This window comes from Enoplosus armatus, chromosome 3, assembly GCF_043641665.1.
Source record: "Enoplosus armatus isolate fEnoArm2 chromosome 3, fEnoArm2.hap1, whole genome shotgun sequence".
NCBI lineage: Eukaryota > Metazoa > Chordata > Actinopteri > Centrarchiformes > Enoplosidae > Enoplosus > Enoplosus armatus.
The window spans coordinates 21,192,171-21,214,337 of NC_092182.1; the positions used below are offsets into that span (position 1 = coordinate 21,192,171).

A 22,167-nucleotide genomic window follows, 5' to 3' on the forward strand; every position below is an offset into this window, starting at 1 on the left:
AGGATCTTCTTATAGACAATTTACCGGGAAGCTCAGGTGGTTATATATGGAAATGCAATGAAAGTTTGCTCTCTGCTCATAAGTACTTAATGTTGTACTGCGATGTTCATGGTGTTGTGGGCTTAGATATTAATAATAATAGCAATAGCTTGCATTTATATAGCGCCTGTCAGGGGACCCAAGGGCGCTTTACATTGGAGCATGTGCTACTGGAAACACATGCTGGAAACATCTGTTGGTCAAACATTGGCCACTGAGTTTGTTTCTGTCAGTGAAGTTAGTGAAGAGTATTTGCAAAGTTATTGATAAAGGCAGAATTCAGTGACAAATCAAGACCAAAAAGAACACTACTCACAGTTGTCAGTTTGTTGATTTATTGCAGTTTGTTACAAGAGCTTGAAACTTTGACAGATGTCTTTGCACTATAGTTTGTCACTTCACTCATGCGTTATTATTTGTAATGATGGGAACAATTGTAAATCAGTCGCATTTCAAATAAATTAAATAAGTTAGCATTTAGACCATTTTAGATGGTTTTACCAGCACTTTACACAACAGTATCACTCACTTTCTATGCAGTCTATGCAGTAAAACAAAACGTTCCACTTCCTTATTTTCCATAATATCTCTGAAAGAGGAAAAGCAGCATGAAGCCTTCATGCGATTTTAATCTGTGGAGAAAAAGCAGAAATAAAAATAATCACCATAAGAATAAACCAAAATTGGTAATTCTGGAAAAAAAAAAGTACTTTTAAGATAAACCTTACCTCTAACAATAAGTTTAGTAGAACACTCTGCCTTGCCAAGAGAGTTGACTGCAACAACTTTATAATTACCGCTGTCCTTTGTTCGGACTCGGAGAATGTACATGGAGCACACACCAAATGAGTTGGTGATGTAATAGTTGTTGTCCGAGTTGATGCAGACGTCGTTGAGGTACCAGGACACAGAGGGCGTAGGGCATCCTCGGACAGCACACGTCATGTACAGTTGGTAACCTTTAGGTGGTGTGTGGACTTTCAGAGGGACCAAGATGGATGGAGGCCTCTCAAAACAGACCTCCATTGAATTAACCCCATTTGAGGTTATTGGAACTTGATGGGAAAAATCAAAGAGGGAAAGGATTGAGATGATCATTTAGGTCACATGATAATCAAAGATCCAGAAATTGTTCAGACATTCACTTGTATCACTTAGGTGAGAAATGATAGGTTCCTTCCAATTAACAAATCAGAGATTTCAAAGATTCATTGTTGTGATCTACAGCCATGCGTTAGGCTTATGTCAACATAGCAATATGCTCACAATGACTATGCTAACATACTTATGTTTAGCAGGTGTAATGTTTAATGTGGTCACCATCTTAGCATGCTAACATTTGCTAATTAGCTCTAAACACAAATTACACCTGAGGCTGATAGGAGTGTCATAAGTTTTTCAGATATTTGGCCAAAAAAACAAAACTATTAAACAAATTGAAATTTTGACCTGATGATGGTGCTAAATTAAAAATCAGGGCATAAGCAAAGCCATCAGGATACACTGTCTAGGAACCATTAATTTTGCACCAATCCATGTAGTAGATGTGGAGATATTTTACTTTCCCCCCCGGGATCAATAAAGTATTTCTGATTCTGATTCTTATTCTGACTGACTGAAAACCTCGACTTGCAGGTGGCGTTAGATGAGAGTCAGGGGATTACCACTAGGATTCATCTTCTGGCGACCATTAATATCTGTACAAAATTCATGGAAATCCATCCACTATTTGTAATGATATTTCAGTCTGGACCAGGTGTGCAAGTGTTGTACCCACTGATTGATCGGCTGACCAACATTGCCAGAGCCCCTTTTTTTTTTTTTTTTTTAAACACACATCCTTGCCACTATAGCTAATACATTGTTTTTTTTATTGGGCAAGTTATTATTATACTAGGGCTGTTAGTGAGCATGTACAGTACTGTGGCATACAACACAAGAACTGTAATGATGGTGTGATTGTTCAGGAGTTATGGTTACTGTAGTAGGTATATTATGGAAATGTCTGTGTCTGATAATAAAAAGTAATATGTTTCTAACACAGAAGCTGAAATATTCAGATCATAGACAGCCTACTTGAAACAGATTTGCTGGAATCAATGATATAATGTAGAAGGACAGAACGGCTCACATGATGATTCTATATTCCTTTTTTGGTGTGGAGTACACAACATTTGAACGCGTAAAATACAACTGATTACACATGAAAATGTCAGCCCACCATGTGCCGTGCTGGTTTGGTTTACTGTAATGACATAATCAAACATAACTGAACTAGAACAGCTATAATAATGCACCTCTATTGCTGTTGGCGCCCCATGTAGGTGACTGAGATGGATCTGAGAGGCCCATATCATTCCTCGCGTAGATCCGGAAATGGTATTCTATCCCAGGAAGGATGTTGTTGGCCGTGTATGTGTTAGTGAAGAGGCGGTCTGCTACAGTCTTCCACACTCTGTTGTTGGAGTCGTGTTGAGACACCATGTAGCACAGGCGGTCATCGAGCTCCTGGTCTGGAGAGGGAGCCCATGATACCACCACTTTGCCGTGGACTGTTTGCTCCAGCTCCACTGGCCCTGGAGTCTTGGGTTCATCTAGCAACAAATACGATAAGATGCATGTATGTTACTAAGAGAGGAAAAATGTCCTGTTTTTCCCCTATAGTGGAGCAATTTTTGTTTAATTTCTTTGTAATGTGGCTGCTTTGAAACCTTGTACAATCCTACCTTCCTCGAGAGGCATTTCATTTTGACAGGATTTCATTTGCATTTGACAGCTGTTATCAGTTAATCATACCCTTTTACTGCATGTATTTCTTATTCCATTTAGAAGTTGTTCAGTGTTAATTAGGGTTTGACGTTGGCTTGCCAATACATCGGTGTGTCATTGGCGTTTAATTTGCTCAGTGTATCACCCAATTAATGTTGTCCAGTGTTGATGTAAATTATGCTCTCCTCTGGCCAAGGGAACACAATGCTAGGAATTAAATGAATCCCTCATTTAAAGAGATAATATCAACACAAAGTAATTGCCACCAGGAGTTTTAGTATAAAAATATCACTACTTGTTCCACAACCTTTCTGCTTTAATCATAGTGTAAAACCCTATTGTTTGTTCTTACCTGTGACTCTAACCTCAATGTCGAATGAAGCCTCACCGACAGAGTTTTTGGCTTTGATAGTGTAAATGGCTGAATCTGAGCGCTTTGATGAGGGGATAACAAGCTGAGACATTCCCTCTGTATTGATGACATTAATCCACGGGGATATTGGCTCATCATCCTTCAGCCAAGTGATCTGAGGTGGAGGTTCAGCCTGGAGATATCAATATCGGATAAATTAGATAAAGTGGGAGGCATATGCAGTCATGTCACGCCGTGCTAAACTCATCGCTCAAGAACATGACATGGCTGCAATGTAGAAGGCAGAACAGACTTGAAAACATAGATTTAGGATTCATACCATGGAAGAGGGTTAGGGCTCAGTATACATACCAGCTTTAAGGCTTATTCATACCTCATAGCAAATTTTGACACGTGCAGAATTTCCTGCTCTGACAACAATGAAGTCCTCTGGGTCTTTAAAACAAGGTCTCACTGGATTAAAACACACAAAACATGATATTCAGACAGGGAACAAACATTGCTCTGGATAACAACGTTAAATCATTCATATGCACAACAATGAAAGTTAATTACTTACTGTTGGGATTCTTTGCACACACCATTTCAGAGGGAGGGCTTGGATCTCCTGATCCTGACTCATTAATTGCTGAAACCCTGAACTCATACTCTGCTCCCTCTGTGATATCTTTAACTGCGTAGTTCACGTCTGAAAATAAGATTAATAGCATTACAGGAAGAAAAACAAATTAATACATAAATACATAAAAGTATGTGCATATGTGTTTCTGACAAACCTTCAATAGGTTCATTAAGTGCATTCAGGGCAATCCACTGATTTGTGTCCTTCTTTCGTTTCTCCACTTGGTAACCAATGATCGGTACTCCTCTGTCGTTCTCTGGAGGGGTCCAGGTCAAGTTAATGCAGGTCTTAGAAGCACTCACCACTTTGGGGGCACCAGGTGGACCGGAGAGTACTAGGGAATAACGAGTAGTCTGATTAATCAAGTAAGCACATTATTAATAATTAAGGAGTAATTAAAGACGTGGAATAAATTAAGGACATCTATGTGTTATTACAGCAGGACTATTCCTCTTGGAGATAGGGCTAAAAGGTTGGATTTCTACAGTGAGTAAATAGTGTCGGTGATGAACGTTCTTTTGCAATCACAAAACCTATCCAGAGGCATTTTCATTTATTACAACCTGGGGGAGATTAACATGGGATTTGCTGAGGAATGCTAAATGAGACTTCTTTTTTCTACGCTCACTCATTATGCCAGCCATAATGCTATCAGCTGTCTCCAGGGTGTCACTGAGGCCCTCAGGATTCTCTGCGTAGATGCGGTAGCTGTATTTCTTTCCATGTGTCACATTCCTGTCTCTGAAGGAGGTCTTGTCAGCTGAGACATCCCCAAGTTTCGTCCACAGACTCTGTCCTGCCTGCAGACGCTCTATAATATAGTTGGTGACAGCGGAGCCGCCGTCGTCTTTAGGAGGGTTCCATTTAATCTCAATTATAGATGAGGTGGATTCAACAGTCTCCACTGGACCCTCCGGTGGACCTGGCCGATCTGTTAGAAAAACATGGTGTGAAATTTCAAATGTAGTGACACAAAAGTGATGCTTAGTCAGGTGAAAGTTGGGTTTATGTTTGAACGTGGCTGTGAATGTAACAAACACTAGAAATGTCATCTTTTTATCTCTCAGTATTTCTCACTTTTCTCATTACATTTCCCTGTGTTTTCGTACCAAGCACAATAAGCTGAGATGAGGCCTCCACAGCCCCAAATGGGTTTTTGAGTTGGATCTTTATTTCCCCCGCGTCTGTCCTCAGGCAGTCTCTGAGCAGCAGCCGGCTGTGATTGGGCTCCCTCACAATCTTAACTCCTCCTCCGTCTTTGATCTCAGTGCCATCCTTAAACCAACTGACCACCAAAGACTCCTGAGGAGGAAAGGGCATCTTGAAAGCAGCGTTCTGGCCCACTCTTACGATCACAGGTTTGGAGAACTTGTGAAGGTCGTCTGGGTCAAATTCAGGTACATCTATGAAACACACAGTGTAATTCAGTTTAAGGCACAGGAACTGTTGTGTCATTTAATATATGGTCTACAATAGAGAGGAGTATGTTGTACCTCCGACAGTGACCTTTCCTTGTGTACTTTGATCCCCTGATACGAAACGATAAACTCCGGAGTCGTCATCTCTGCAGCTTTGAAGTGTCAGCTTGTGAGAGGTTCCATCTTTGGTTATGGTGACCCCAGCACCTGAGTTTAACTAGCAAATCAAAAGTGAAAGGGAGAACTTTATGCTTTTTTGTGTCTTATTACTATCTCAAGACTATTTGTTACTTTGCACTTCTTACAGTGGGTTGTTTCTAATGTTGACAATGTAGGAATGAAAAGCCTTTCTTACTTTTGCTCATATAATTTACTCTAAATGATAATGTACATATTATAAGTACGTAGTAAATATGTCAATTCATAGGCTTTACCTGCTCTCCATCTTTGAACCAGCTGCCATCGCAGACCATGTTCATCGTCACAGTTAATTCAGCCGGCTTTCCACAAAGAGCATAAATATCAGAGAGTCCGCAGGTAATTCCAGCCTCTGGGCAACATTAAACAAGTTACTCTGTGCTTTCCATATTCATGTGCAGCAGCTTTCAGTTTACAAAAAGTACACAAGAATAAATTAATTACCTACACATATGCTTCTAATTTCTACTCATTAATATGCTTGTTTAGATTAAATAATTAAATGGCAATATAAGTATCTCTTGTGAATAATATCATAATTGTGCTTAAGGTTAATGTTACTGTGTGCTTTGAAAAGTTTGCGTATTCTACCACTATGTAAAAAGTGAGGAAAGTGAGTTACTCATATAATCATAGCTATTACTTAAACAACAACAACAACAACCTATACCTGTGTTAGACGGTGGACGTACGGCACTGCACATTCCAGTCACAAAAAGCTACAAAACAAGTTAATGACATCAACAACAAGCACAATGAACAAGCAGCAAACATAAAACTTTGTTAACAGAAACCCAGTTGGCTCACAAGACTTTCTAAGAAGCCATGAACAGTGAGTCTTTGGATCAGTAGGATATTAAAAATGGTGTTTCCACATGCGAGTTATAAAGGATCCCTTTTGTGTTATTTCACACCTCCCATTTATGAATTGGCATTTGATTTGAGGGAAACTATGGTAACTTCACAGATCTAGGAGGTTACAGAGAATATAGTAGGCATCAGCCACGGCAGCGTGTGGTTACCAGCCATCACAGCGCGTGACTGGTGTTGCTTTCACCTGGTGAGTCTGTGTGTGCATTACCTGGCCCACATTCGTTTTAAGTCATGGATCACTTTATCCCAGCATGTTAGTATGTGGGTGTGGTGTCTAGTTTGATTAGATATTGATTTGTTAATTTTAAAACTCTATTGTGCTACTAATGCACGTTAAAAGTTAGTCTTTTAATATCTGTGTTATTATTGTACTTTCAGTATTCAATATCTGGCATACCACCTCCCGCATCTGCAAGTGGTTGATCAAGCTTGTCACTGCCAGCGGTTTCCTCCGCCGAGTGGCCTAACAGCAACAACAACCTTAAGTCATTTAAACTTGATTTCATAAATGACTCCCTCAATTTTATATGCTCCACCGTGGTCTCTCTTACCACTTCCAGAGTCTCCAGCTGCTGCTGTTGATGTTTTGTCTGAATGACCTATCAGCGATCACAGACAGTATGAAAACATTTTAGATTTTCACCTGTTAATCTGTGAAGACTTAAGGAACTTGTTCTGATAAAGGGTCATAGTCTTTGGAATGTTTAATGCATTTTCTACAAATCAGGTACCATCTTCCAAAGCATGCCATAGTGTGGTAGCTTGAATGTGTTTTTCTCCTACTTACAGAAAGCCATAGAGTTATCAAATGGGTGGTGTCTAGGTTTTCTCTGTTATAAATTTGCATTTGAAAGTTTTCTTTTAATGAAAACTTGAATAATTCTCAATGGTCTTTTTTTGTTTTGTTTTACTCATATAAGATAATACTATGGCCGTTGGTTACAGATGTTTCTATATACTTACATACACCTTTTTTTGTCCATACAGGACAAAATATTGTTCAAAGTGTGGTGTTTTTGGTACGATAAATGACTCCAAATAGCTGTTACAATGGCAAATATATAAATGTATATATATATACACAAATACAGTATATACAAGTAAAGTAATATAAATGTTATTTTCTTTATACAAATTAAAATCATCTAGCAAATAATGAATTATGACTCTAATTCAATTAGAAACAGCTCCACTCATTCTTTTTAATGGTGTGCATAGTTTTTAACTGTGTATGTTTTTAAATGTCATAATGTGTCTGGAGGGGTGTGTGAAAGTCAGCTGGCAGAGACCTTACTTTAGACAGGTAATCCATATAAAGATAATGTCTGTTATTGTTAACTGTTCCAACCAGTCTGCACATACAAAGACACTAAAGCGATTATAGCATTAAAAATAAGACCAGACATAACACTGAGATGGATCAGCTAAAACAGGCATGTTTCAGATCTCTGCAAATGATTTTTATATGGCAGTGAAATGAATCAGTGGCTGCTTATTGAATTGTGGGAAACACAATCATAAAAATCTTAAACACTACAGCGTGCTTTGAAAAATAGTGTATATGATTTGTATAGAAATGCAGAAATCAATTCCTATGTAAATTACCAGTTGATACATCTCAATAAGTTTATATGGTTTCCGGACAGGAGAAAATAATCAGCATTTATTAATTCTACTAATTCTGAGCATATTTCAGAACAAGATCAAGAGCCAAAACACTAAACTGACATTTAACCAGTCAGTAAGATGCAGACCCCAGGATACCACTGTGTAGCAGCATGGTGATCTGTTTATCTAGCCATCCTAATAATATTGATTGTACCAGTAAATTGAAGTTGGCTAAATAATATTAAGCACAATATAACCTTAAAGAGGCAGACAATCACATAATGACCTGACAACACTACACAACATAAAATAAAGACAAAACATTACAGTGACCTCAACAGCAGTTTAAACATTTGTGATGCAGGTTTTTATCAAAGTAAAGGATATCAGGATAAAGAAACTTATTACTGAAGCCATTGTATTTCAAATAGCTGTCATATCCACCTTTGAATGCATGCAGAGGTTGTCACAACCTTTCAAGTGTCTTACCAGTTCTTACTGCCTCCACAATCGGTGGATCCTTTTCTTTTCCTATCAACCATAAAAACTGGTTAGTGGTTGCCATGTCAACAAATTATCATAGCAAGTATTATATGCAAATTGATACAATAAAGGGCCCCATTATTGTAATTATTGACTTGCCCTCAAACCATTGCAATTTCTTAAATTATTTGAACTTAATCAAATCCCGCAATATTGCGTGTAGTACAGTTCTTGTAAAGTTACAGTTAATGACGATGAAAAGAAAAACAAATCACAAAACAACCGCGTAAATAAATAAGCATGTCGATAATTACAGTTTTGATTATCACATTTGTATTAGTCTTGACAGAAATTCAGGAGTTTGGATTTGTAATTGGTCTTGCCAATATGGATTCCTTATTTGTGAATTCAACAACCTTTTTCATAAACCTTGTGGTTCGCATTCTTACTTTGCTCTTTCGGGGCCACAGCTGGAGCCTTTGGAGGTTCAGCTGCCACAGCTTCTTTCGCAGCTTTAATCTGTTCTTTCCTTTCCTCTCTCTCCTTCTCTAGTTTTACTTGTTGCTCTTGAGCAACCTTCTGCAGATCCATCCCAGATCCTCCTGCCCTTGTTGTTTTCCTTGCTGATTTTTTGCCCTTTTGCGCATCTTTGTCAGCTGAATTGGAAAAAATAGATTTGCAGTGAGTGCACGCTTAAGAATACCATATTATGACTCAAAAAGCAATAATTATTCAGATGAATCAGACATCTTATTCGTTCTCATTACTATTCCATGACAAACCATTATCACTATCCATTATTTAATATCATCAGTTTCAGTGGAGTATAATATCTTACCTTCAACGACAAGCCATGCATTGCAAGATTTTATTCCTGCGCAGGCAGAATAAATTCCTTTGTCTACTACCATGCAGTCTTTGACCACCAGCCTGTGAATGAGCTTGTCTTCTGAAACTTGGATATCATATTTATCCCCTTGTTCCAGCGGCAAGTTCTTGCCAAACCACAAAATCTTGGAGAAGGGATTTGACAGGACACACTCAAAAACAGCATCTTCTCTCTCGATTGCCTTCACTTCCTGAATTTTCACCAAGAAATCCACCATGGGGACTGAAATATATCAAGCGGTTCATTCTAGGTTAAAATAGTTTGTTAAATCTGCATGAATGGTAATTATTAAAAACACAGTTGATGTTATTTATTCAAATTAGGGATATTTTGTGTTATGCATCAAAAACATTGTCTTCCTTTGCTTTTTTAGGGCTACTAATTTGTCATGTGTGCAAGTGTAAAACCTACTTTTAAAATCAGTGGAAAACATATTCACATCCTCTACATCCAACTGGTACAGTCCAGCATCTTCTGGCATAAGGTCCCTTAGACTGAAAATATACTTTTTCCCCACTTGTTTAAGGTTGTGCTTCATCTTCTCTCCCAACTCCTTTGTATATGGAACCATTTCACCATCCTGTGGGGGAAGAATACAATGTTATTTCCTTTTGGGATGCTTCAAATTGTGCTTGCAAAACATAGCTGCAGGATAATAGCCGGAGAAAGGCCACTCATTCGAGCTGAAAGCGAAAGCATCATTGCAGGACTTCATCGATACATTTTCAAACTCAAAGCCATAAGCTCTGATATATACTGTACACAAAGGGTTGTGTTGTAAATATCTTAGCAAAATGGTGTCTAAGAGGCATGAGTTTACTAGTATGGATAGATGGACCAACATCATCTGTCCGTCCATTCATCACCTACTCGGGTTCAAGATGTCTTGATGTGTCTTTACAAGTACTGGCAATTGAATTAATTGTGGTAATTCAGGGTCCCTAGAGGTCCCTTTTGTTGATTTATTTGGGTAACTTCCTGACCTATCGGGTAGCAGGGCTGTTACGAGAGTTATTTGTTTCACACTAACCTTGTACAGGAATACGGAGCTGCTTTGGTCAATAAGGTCCATGTCAATCTCAAAGGATGCAGAACCATCTGCATTAACCTGAATATGTCTCAGGTTAGACAGGTTTTTGACGAACTGGGTCAAAAACACAATAAGAAATAATTATCAAGCAGAAAGCAAGTGAGCATTATTTTAAATTAGTGGTTACAGAATTGGCTTGTTACCAGAGACTACTTTTTTAGAATTTATCAAAGCATGTTTTGTCAGCATCAATATCAAAAGCAAACACATCAATATGCAAATATCACGAATGACAAACCACAGCTTGTTCTTCCTCCCTTTCTTTCTTCATTTCATTTAGTTTTTTCAGCATCCAGCGAAAGTCAGTCACTCCAAACTCTGCACAGATGCTCTCATAGTCTTTCTTATCAGCGCTCATTAAGAGCTCCCAAAATTTAGGATCGATCTCGCCCTCTTTTTTCTCTGGTTGCTCAGATTTCGGACGGATCTTACTGGAAATTAGAGTTGGGTGCATTTAGTTTAAGAACCACTGAAATCTAGAACTCAATCGACATGTGTCCCACAAACCCACCTTTTCCTTTTTAGTACGGTCTTGAAATTCTCATTGGTGGTTTCAGCTGCTTGTTGCAGGGCTTTGTTCTTTTTGAAACCAACTGAGAGCAGAAAAGAGGGTACTCGCATTATTAGTACAATCATGTAATTAACATACAAGGGGGGCCGCAGAGTGATAAGTGCTGGAATGAGTGTAATACACTCAAAGGTGTGAAGTAGTTAAGTGTCAATTTGGATCCGAGTGTGCTCAATTTGAAATAGATGTGGGAAAACGCTTGAGTCTGTATGCCATGTCAGATTACATGACTCTGCATAATATTACTTACATTCATTTGTCATATCGATAACAAGCAAACAGTCCTTACCTTCAATAACATTCAGAACAACTGTGACCGTGGCCTGTCCATATTCATTTGTAGCAAAGCATTTATAGGTATCGGCTTGATCCGGCATAACATTTGGCATCTGGAAGATATAAGACATGCTAAACATAATGGACCCAGTGGGTGAGGTAGATGGCTTTGTCAATAACTATTATACTAAATAGCAGTGGTTCCCAACCTTTTTTGTCTAATGTGTTATGTATCCCATTTTATTTATTTATAACCTCATTCTTTCTTCTCTATTTATACCAGTGCAGTACATATATATACATACATATACATTGTTATTGTATATACTTTTTACTTTTCACTTAAATGTTTATATCTTATATTTTTACATACTTCCCATTTCTAACTAATTTCCCCCCTGAGATCAATAAAGTATTTCTGATTCTGATTCTGATTATTTACAATAAGCGTAACACCAACTTGTTATCCTATTTGTGTGTTTAGACAAGTGTGGATATATATCTTTTTTTGTTTAACCAAATCATAATTTAGTGTTTTAGCTGAGCTACTCCACAATCTTTCCTTGTATCCCCTGGCAACTGCAGAGGTACCCACTAAGGTAGTACCCCTGTAGGAATCACTACTGTACAGTATCCAATGAATAGTAATAGAACTAGATACATATTCCCTTTGTGACATCTTACAAATGACAGACCAATTAAATTGAAATACAATTACAGGCTCTGCACACTGCGTGATTGGTAGATGGCCTCCTGATGCGTAACTGCATGACTTTTTATTTTACATTTACATACAGCAGTGAATTGACAGGATATGGAGGTAGATGTGTCCAGCCCATTTCATGAAAGTGACTTTGTTGAGTGTGCTCCTCTCAGGATGAGTGAAATCCACTTATTGTAGAAAAAGTAATTGATAAAGCACACAGATGGGTCAGAAGACTGGATGACATTGATGTAATCAAATAGCTTCTTCATCTTCTTCTTCTTTTCTCTCTCCTTCTCTTTCTATTTATCTATTTTTCTCTGTGCTATTTTAACGCTCCTTTACATCAGCATGTTGCTGTATAGTATCTCTGTGATTTGATAGCCCATATCACTTGCCTCAAATGTATGCTCATTGGAATTGGGATCATATTTAGTCTGGTATCTTGATGTATCAGACACGTCTCCGTTATTTCTGCTCCACGTTACAGTCGGCTGCGGGTCTCCAGTGACAATGGCTTTGAAAAAAGCAAATTTGCCTGTAAAAAAAGACAGAAGACGTCACTTCATCTTCAGTTTTCTGGTTTTTTTTTGGAAATACTGGAAACAGATGCAGAATATATTTATTTAAATATTTCTTTGTTACTTAGTCTGACTATTGATTTGTAATATATACTCTTGTTGCATAGAATGCTTGATGCCTATAGCACCACTACATGGCAAATGCAAAAAGTGGAGAATTTGTCCTGTACAGTTAATAACAGACTTTTCTTAATACTTTTCCTGGTTTTAAATTGAACTCAGTGTGTTTAAATTTATTTTATATTATTTTAAATTTATCTGACTGACACAGGAGTCTGGGTGTTGAATGTCAGGGCTCTGCTGCCACTGGCCCGTTGCACAAAAGTCATGAATCTAATCCATTATGTAGAATCATGGAAATTTCATCTTGGAATATATCTTGTGATATTAATGTTTAGAATTATTCTTAAGCTATCAGTCCTACCCTCTTGGATGGTTAAAGCAATCGGCTTGCGGGTGAAGTCTGGATGGCTCTTTCCCTCTGGCAGTGTCTCGGTAAACTGTGTAATCATCACCCCGGGGACCTTAGATTTTTTCTTGATCCCCACTGTCAGCATTGGAAAATGAAATGTCAGCGACAATACATTTGACGCTTAAAAGGAGAAGAGAATGAAAAACACGACCATGATCATATCCAACCCTCAAAACCTGTTGCTGTTTTGTAATCAAATCATCACCCACATAACACATGCTGAAACCCATTCTAATACATGATATATTAGAATGTTTAATGTTACTCACTCTATCAGTTTATTATCATTCAGAGCTGTACGCATGTGGCTCTGGTGCAGAAGACTCTTTTGTGTCACATATTCAGTACATTTACATTTCAATTACTTTATCTTTTTAACCGTTTCCCTTGGGAATCCATGCCTAGAATTCAATCCGAGAACAGATATGTAGCGATGCACCTACATATCCACGCACAAAATATATGTGCGCTCATACAGTATATTAATAAATAAATTGCATATCAGTTCTTCATGCCTTCGTGACCAGTCGGGGAAGAAAAAGACAGCTGATGACGGATTCTCGCTTGTCCCCTAAGCCTACCTTCTTTATCATTGCAAATCTCTGCATCACGACCTGATAAGGCACATGTTAAAGAGCATAAACGGCACATGTCAACATGGTATAAGCATTGGATTATGGATGAGATAATTAAATTGAGGGACAGGAAATAAAATACTAGAGCAGCATTTAGTGCGCTGAATGGCTTCATTGTGAGATTTGGCAGATGAAGCTAAATCACGTCAGCACGGGTTAAACAATGTAATATTCTTAAAATGTAAAAATAATGACATTCTGTCCATGCAGCAATATACAATGGGATATGTGTACTATAACCTATTAATGTACAAAAATACACGTGAATATGGAAAATATCTGATTCTGCTTCTCATTTTCAGCTGAGCACTTCTCAGTGTCCAGTGATGTGATCAGTATGCAATGTGTAGACATACATTTGAGCCCTTTATGAGCTCCTGTTGGCCTTGAATAGACTATGTGTACATGCTCTTGTACACTCTAAATATGGTTGCTATGGTCGACAAATTGCAGCCTTGAACTTTCTGAATAAAGTCAATCTGATTTGAATTGTATCATAGCTGACGATTTCACAAAGACTACTTGCTTTTCTCATAGCAAGTAATTATTCGAGGCATCAGACATACAAATACACTTTATTGAATATATTCACTATTTCCTTTAGAGTTATTCACAAATAGATCTCCATGCCAACCTCATTCTATCACTTCTGTAAGACTCTGACCTGGAAATGTGTCATCTTATCACTTTGTCACAGTTAAGGAGATCAAACTTACTGAAATAGCTTTGTATTAAACACATTTTAGAAATATTGTTTCTTGGATATGATGGACATATTGCATGTACCTAACCTTTAAGCTAACCTTTAAGGCAGCTACATCCTAATTGACTCGATGATTATGTAAGGTAGTACAAATAATTACATTTCTGTAGCAATTTATAAAAATATATTCAAAACAAGTTCCTTTAGATTTAAAAGGGTTGATAGTATCCACCAATCCTATCAGAGGATTCTCAGTTTCCCCTCTAGGTTCAGATTAATGGTTTGGTTTGGTTACTTGTCACCTCTGTGTTGCAAATGGCTCTTCAGTTTGGAATAAAAGATCAAAAATAAACTGTTGAGATGTTGTGCAAACACGCTAGCTTGATATTGGACATTCTTCTTTAATGCGTTCTGTAGAAAATGAGATGACACTTAAGTGGTTACCTTGGCCAGTGGCTGTCCCATCAGACACTTTTGATCTTTTAAACATCTTGGGTCCTTTGATTCCTGGATGGATTCAGCAAGATTTCCCCAACTGCAATAGATGGTGAAAGGATTTTAAGTACAGTATGTACGGCTCCACTGAACTATTCAAAAAGATTGTATTTGTTTAAGGATTAAGTTTAGGCAGATGCCCTGCATGAGAGCTTAAAGTGACGGCAAGAACGTTCCTTTGGTGTTGAACAAATTTGTTGAACAGTTTTTGTTTGGTGTGATTTGATTTGACTTAGACTGATTCTTTATTGGATCATTTTATGCAGAAAAGTGCACTGTTTGGCTGAATTTGCAAATGTACTCTTCCAGTTTGACAATTTAATGTTGAGATATTCTGGAGATGAGAGAAAAATTGCAAACCTCCTGGAGTAATGCTAACACTAGTTAAATCTGTGGTAATTATTGTGATTTGGAAGATCACAACTTCCTGGAGGGGCTGATTACTTGAACGGATAATATAATAATAATAACGTAACAAAAATATTATGCTAGCAAATGTTTTGACTGTCAAAAATGCTTATGTTTTAAGAAAAAAAGCTCTGCCTAACATTACCTTTGGCCATGATTCTACTGACAGCTCAGTATACAGTAAAGGACACAAAACACAATCATCTGTGGCGATATTGTCAAGACTGTCAGCTGCTTGCTGTATGCTGAGTGTTATCACATTCCTCCAAAATAAAATCCCCTTAAAATTAGAACCAGAGTGTAGAATTTCACATCAACCCCATGATGTAATTTCTTACCAGGCCTTAACTATCATTATTCAAGGTTTTTTGTTGTCACTTTAAGCTGCAGCATGCTGGCTTGATGTTCAAATGTCTACATGCTTATCAAATTAACAATTTTTATGATCTGTCAGTTCCATTCGCAGCAGGAATCTCTGCTAGTACATAGCAATCTTTCATTACCCACATGGCTGCTAAACTTAGAATGATAAATGTCACTTCTCAAAAATAGACTGATGGAACATTAATCGTAATGGATTCAGTGTTGCTGGGGCTTAAGGGGATTTACAAAAACATAACTATTTGTTTAGAAAGCCAACGATATGCTAGGCATATATAAACTTCACATGACTGAGGTACATAATTGTACTGACTCACAAAAAAAACCCGTATGCCTCTAAAGTAACTATATGGAAGACACAATCACACCAAGACCAGCAACATGTCATTTTCATCAATAGTAATTTTAATTAAAATACTGTTTGCTCTTAAGGGGAAATGTATTTTCTGCACTTACAGAGATCATATTGTATTGCCTTAGTGAGCTCTTTGTAGTACTTTGACTTCATCATCATCTTCACCATCATATACATATGACTTCTCAATAGACTGATGCATTTGTTATGCTGCTCTTAAATTTAATGTTGCCATCATTTCATAAATTAAAAAAAATCGGTGCTGATGGTTAAAGGTACCCTGTGGAGTTTTTGATTGCTAGTAGCACTACGCTGGAATGTTTCTGTGTGCCTCAAGGAAACACACAATACGTTTTGGTGTGTTACAATGAATGTAAACACTAATTATGCTTACAAGAAAACTCCACCTCTAAGTGGTGTTTGATCTTTGCCTTCCGAGTATGGTTAGCTAACAGTTTGGCAAATGCTAGCTATTAAGCTAATGTTTACATGAGTGTACGAGCTATTACAGCAACAGCCTTTTTCCTTAAAGTGGGATGCCATAATATTTAGGCAATCATGTCGATATTGTCAAGACTGTCAGTCAGTATAGTAGACCTCTCATTTTTCCAAAGCCATTCTCTATTGCATGACTCAGGAATTTAAATTTTAATCACAGTGTAGGTTCTAATGTTGGTGTTGCAGTAAAAGTGGCTGTGACAACAGGCAGGACATTGCCTGGAGCTAAAATATATTTTGTGGTACAGCTGCAAGAATTTCCTGTTATTCTGTGTACCGTTTGTTGTCCCAGGACTTTGGTTTATAGCTTTGGGGGAGAGAGGCTCATGTTCCCAAATATTGATTGTAATCTGCACGCACCACTAACGACGCCACACACTGGCACACTGTACATTTGTAACTGTTTGATTGAAAATTGATTGAAACAATCCCTTTGCAGACTGGGTATACTCTTCAGGTGCATTTTTGAGAGTAAATAAGAGACATTGATTGCGTAAGTTTGTTTCCTAAAACTAAATATTGCTGATGCTGTCTGAATCTTTGCTCTGAAACTATTTCTCTTGTCACAAGACCAGTTAGAAAGCCCTCTGATCGTCACTATAGGCTGTATACTCTAAATGCCCAACTGGGATGGCTTGATGTGTCTGCACATGCATGCACAGTAGCGGTAATGCATGACTGGATTGTCTATAAAATTTTTTATGTGCATCTATTTACATCTCTCATTTAATAGCAGAGCAGAGCAGTGCAGAAGTCACCTTAGGTTGTAAAGCTTGTTATTCCTCAAGGTGAAGAGGCAGACAAACAGACACACACTCTCACTGGCTGAATGACCGACTGACCAACTGACATTACTGTCTTTAGAGCTCTATGCTGTTGCTAGCATCACTTATAAGCTACTGCAGCTTCCTTTTATGAGGTACCAGCAAGTCTTATTTTTGAACTAAATCCTGAATTCAAGCTGTACATCTTTCCAACATAGTTTCATAGACACATTAACCAAATAATTCTACCAGATTATTGGAGCCGTTTCATAGAGCCGTCAGTTAATTGAATAAAGTGCATCAGGATTTCGATTGGCAAAATAGGCCTTTTATCGACATTCATACTGTAAAAGAAAAATTAACCTCTCTGAGCAATGGCATGAGATTTACCAGATAAAGTGATAAAGTAGACACATTTAATTTTTATTTTAAAATTTTAAAATTTATTTAGTCATCTTTGACTTCTCTTAACCTCTCTCATGTAAGTATTTGCACAAACCTAGCACCCAGCCAGTATAGGCTCGTGATATAGGGTGTCGATGGTCCACGGCTGTTGGAAGATAACTGGATTGTAATATGATAGGTCACATGCCACATAAAACTGTGAACATCCCATCTCGAACATCTTAATATGCTTGTAAATCTCTGTTGACATGATGACTGAGTCGTACTGTGGTGAAACCAGCTCAGTATAGCAAATTTGAACACTGTAGATTACCATATTCTGGTGTTCTGAGGCACAAAAAAAGATATGCAATTGATCTTTATTACACCCCGACTCTTGACATGTCTGTTTTCAGTTTGCACCTATCTTGGTTTGTCACGAGAGCAACTAAATCAGTGTCTAGATAATTTTAACATTTCAAAGTGGTACTGTATATGATATTGTGCTAAATATGCTGTAACTGTATACAGTATATGCTAAATATGATGAGCACTCCACATGACAACATACTGCATGCTACTGGACTTGATTTTATTTTATTTTTCACCAAACTGTATGCTCTTGAATGCTGATTGTAAGAAGTTCAGATTTTTGTGCTCAACAAACATTTTCTCTTTAAAACTTGTTTTGGGTACTTGCCTTCTGACATGGTCCTAAGCGAACAGCCTCTTTGCTGTGAGAGTTGTGTTTTATGGGTTTCATGTGGCCTGTGTTACACGCTGCTGTTAACGTTACCAGCTGCTTATGCGACCAGCGCTGAAATACAGCACGGGATAGTATAGTCAGAGACTGAGAGCATCATTAAAATGATTAAAAGCAAGACTCTACTAAGGGCATGCGGCTATCTAAGGAGTCGGCGTTGATGCTAAGCATGTGCAGTAGCTGAGAGTGGCAAGTTTGCTTAATTTGGGCTATTACCAAGCTCTCTTTTTGCCTTGGTAATAACCTGAATTAAGCCACCCTGCCACTCTCAGCTCTCTTTTTGCCGTAGTTACAGAGAGATTGTATGGTTTGCAATGTGTCTTTTTCAGTAGCAGTAAAAACTTGAGGAACAAGTGAACAGATGAAGCAAGCTGTGCCATGTTAAATAAACAGTACCTATGAAAATGAAAGCTAAGAGTTTGAAAAAAAGAAGAGTAGATTTTTGTGAAGGTGTTTGGTGAGTAAAAACAAAGGACTAGTAAAGAAGACGTCAAAGAATTTTAGTGGTTAATCGCTTATATGTTTGTTGGGTAAGTGTCTGCGTGTGACGAACGTTAATTTGAACTGCTGAACTATTGCTATTTGAAATGCACATTAGCATATATATTCGCATGTCTAAACTCCAGGAAATGACTCTGATAACCTTCTGACACAAATTCTAACACTGATACAAAATTTAAAAAAAACTACTCATTTGAGTAAAGCAGCAAAATCTAGAATCCATTCTGCTATGCTTTACATAAGATAACATATCGGAGCACTTACTAAAACAAGGCAGCTCAATCGTGTTTATAGGCAATCGCTTTCCACAGTTTGCCACATTAACTCAGTGTTATCTTTGGACTAGATGTTAAGAGTGAATCAGCAACAGGATTAGTTGAGTGTTTAAGACTGTGACCAACTCTAAATACTTAACACCTCAATGTAAGAGTGGTGCTGTATGGAAGATGAATGATGAACTTACCTCAGTGCTCCTGTGATCCTCTTGAGTGGTGCTGCTTCCCAGTCTGATATTTGAGTGTTGCCTCCTTGGTCTTTAAGCTACTAAATCCTTACAGGAATGCCAATGACGTTGTCAGACATGGTGCCTGCCAAGAAAGGGGATTGCTTTTCTGTTTTTGATATAAATCACAACCTCTAGCAAGAGGGAGGAGGGAAAGCCAAGTTTGGCTACCAGCCTCACAGTGGGACGACCACGACTGTGGATTCTTGTTGACAGAGGCATGACCTTCTTCGGGAGTGGTCTTAAATTATATGAATTTGCTGTTTGAAAAATGGAATTTGGCAAATTCTTGTTATGATATCAATACATAGATGTTCTGTTGCACGCTAAACTGCTTGTGTGAAATTTTACTTTTGAGTTTACTTTGTTTTGTAATACTTTGTCCTCATGATTGGCATCCTGATCTTTTCATGTGATCATTTACAACTTATTACTTTCTCTGCCTCCATTTGGCAAGACAAACCGTGGCAAGAGAAATGTGGAAGTTGGGTGTATTTTTTTTTATAATATGTATTTTGTCTTTCTTTTGACAGTTAGATTGGTCAGTTATGTCAGTCAGTATTGATGCACTTGCCAAGTGTTGACAGCCAAGTATGCTCGTATTGACACTCTGATGAAATTACGAGAACAACAAAACATTATATTAATGTTTAGATGCACTAATGACTCCTATTGACACCAACTAAAAATACAATGTGTTTATTAGGTGTCTAAGGAGTATTGAATACCAACTTTAAACATAACACATGGATAACAGTGTGAGCCCAGGATCCTTCAAGAAGTGTAATCTCATAAATGGGCAGGTCTGTGGAGATCAGGACTTTTAATGTTTCAACATTTCTGGTCATCTTGGAATTATTGTATTTCTTATGACTTTACTACTTTGATGTAGGACTTATTATATGTTTATGGATGCTCCATTTAGATATCAATTGTGTTTTTCTGATATATGCCAATCATTAGGGCTTTGTGTTTGGCAGTGGACAAGTCTGTCCTGAAATAAGCGAACAAAAAAAATAGTTGTTTGTTTTAATCAGTAAGTACTGTATTCTGTACACTGAGAATATCTCACCATATATGGTTGTATATAACAAAGCAGGAGATTATTATTTCAGTTGATGACAAACAACAATATGTTAAGTAATAAAGGCTATACATATTTAGAGCTATAAATGTTATTAGTCACAAAGTAATAAAAAAGTAAGAAATAAAACAAATTTAAATGTAAATTTGGCTCAGCAGAGGGCTTTCTCATATATTTCATGACTCAAGGTATTCTATAAAAGACCAGCCTCACTGTTGACATTATACTCTGCGGAGAACTGTATGAAGAGCCAGTCAGTGGAGCAGACAGGTTGCAGGTCCACTAATATTTCATTTGCTTTGGTGTATATGTTGTACACTCTGATCACCTTGAGAGTATGTACATGTGAAAAGTCCTTCAGATTCCCCATGGAGACTGGGTTGCTGGCACTTTAAACCACAACCCAGTTATTGTGGTCTTAGTAATAACAGAGCTATGCTCAGTTTGAGCACGATTGTGTGTGTGTGTGGATATTTCAAGCAGAGTAATAAAAGCAGATGCATGGCACAGGAACTATGACTGTTCTCCGGCATGGGAAGCCGATATGAGAGGCTTGATGTTCTTGAAGGCATTTATTGCAAGAGGTCAGTGAAGTCAGGAGCTTTGAATTCTACCCTGCAAAACAATGACAGAACAGCATGACATTACACAACCCAATGCAACATGGACAAAGGTAACCCCTTCTGTGTGTATAGGAAAGTACAGTATAATTAAACTATTATTATACTATAACTTATAATTGACTATATATTAATTCAACTAAAATGGCTAAAACTCTCTAGATAAGTGATGAAATAGCTTCTGCAGCATCCATGTTTTATGTTGTCAAAGAAAGATGTCTGATGATTAATTAGACCTCTTTTGTACTGTATATTAAACAATAGCCAACATTTGTAATATTTTTCTCAGCATATCACTACAAGGATTGCTAAATACTGTTAGAGGGTTTTAAAGGTCAAAGGCTAGTACAATAAACTCCCAGTAAAGAGTTGTATCTATAATAACTGGATGCCATTTGGCTACTGATATAATATTAGTCTGTCCAAGGACTTTACACAGGAAGATGCACAGTTGTTTGCAAGGTTGCACTTGGTCATGCACATGAAATTGTATCATTTATGACCTTCCATAATAGACTCGCAATATCCTCTGAAAGCGTGCAAACACATGCTCTCAGTAAAAGAGAAATCTGAAGCCATGTGACAGTTGGCAAAGCAGAAGAAGTGCACGTGAAGTTACAAAATGGAAAGGCACAATAAATGCCTCACAGTATGTCAGGGCTGTGTGCTAAGCTGAATGTGATTGCAGCAAACAAGTCATTTCATAGTCAAATACTGGTTAAGTACAGCCACAAAATATGATATACATAATTACTTGATTATTTTTATAATAATAACGGTAATAAAGTTTGATTTGACTGGACTGGTCTTGACACTTTTTGGGGCGAGCATTGGTTTATATTTGATGTTACAGAATAATGAAAGATTGGATTGCACCCGAATACAACAATAAATATGGGCCAGAGACAAGGCCAATGCCTGAGTCTTTATCTTGACATCTTGGAACACAGAAATAGTTTTTTTTTTTGCCACGCTAGAGGTCTGACTCTATGGATGGCAGTGTCGTCTGTTGGCCCACCACTTTGGTCCAGACAGAATCATCTCAACAGCTATTGGATGGATGGCCATTAACGTTTGTAAAGACATTCATGGTCTCAAGAGGATGAATCCTA

General features: G+C 37.7%; 1 protein-coding gene across 1 annotated transcript; it reads right to left on the reverse strand.

Annotated features, from left to right (window-relative positions):
- Positions 1-666: 666 nt before the first annotated feature.
- LOC139283268 (immunoglobulin-like and fibronectin type III domain-containing protein 1) lies at positions 667-14,790 on the reverse strand. Its single transcript, XM_070903254.1, has 24 exons — positions 14,745-14,790; positions 13,544-13,576; positions 12,915-13,037; positions 12,308-12,447; positions 11,220-11,319; positions 10,874-10,955; positions 10,601-10,793; positions 10,303-10,416; positions 9,684-9,852; positions 9,222-9,494; positions 8,800-9,039; positions 8,390-8,425; positions 6,690-6,755; positions 5,656-5,771; positions 5,297-5,438; positions 4,913-5,206; positions 4,432-4,734; positions 3,958-4,137; positions 3,741-3,869; positions 3,555-3,634; positions 3,161-3,353; positions 2,337-2,633; positions 768-1,094; positions 667-671 (listed from the first exon to the last, which is right to left on the reverse strand). Exons 1-24 carry the CDS (start codon positions 14,788-14,790, stop codon positions 667-669), a joined length of 3,681 nt encoding a protein of 1,226 aa, XP_070759355.1.
- Positions 14,791-22,167: the final 7,377 nt, after the last annotated feature.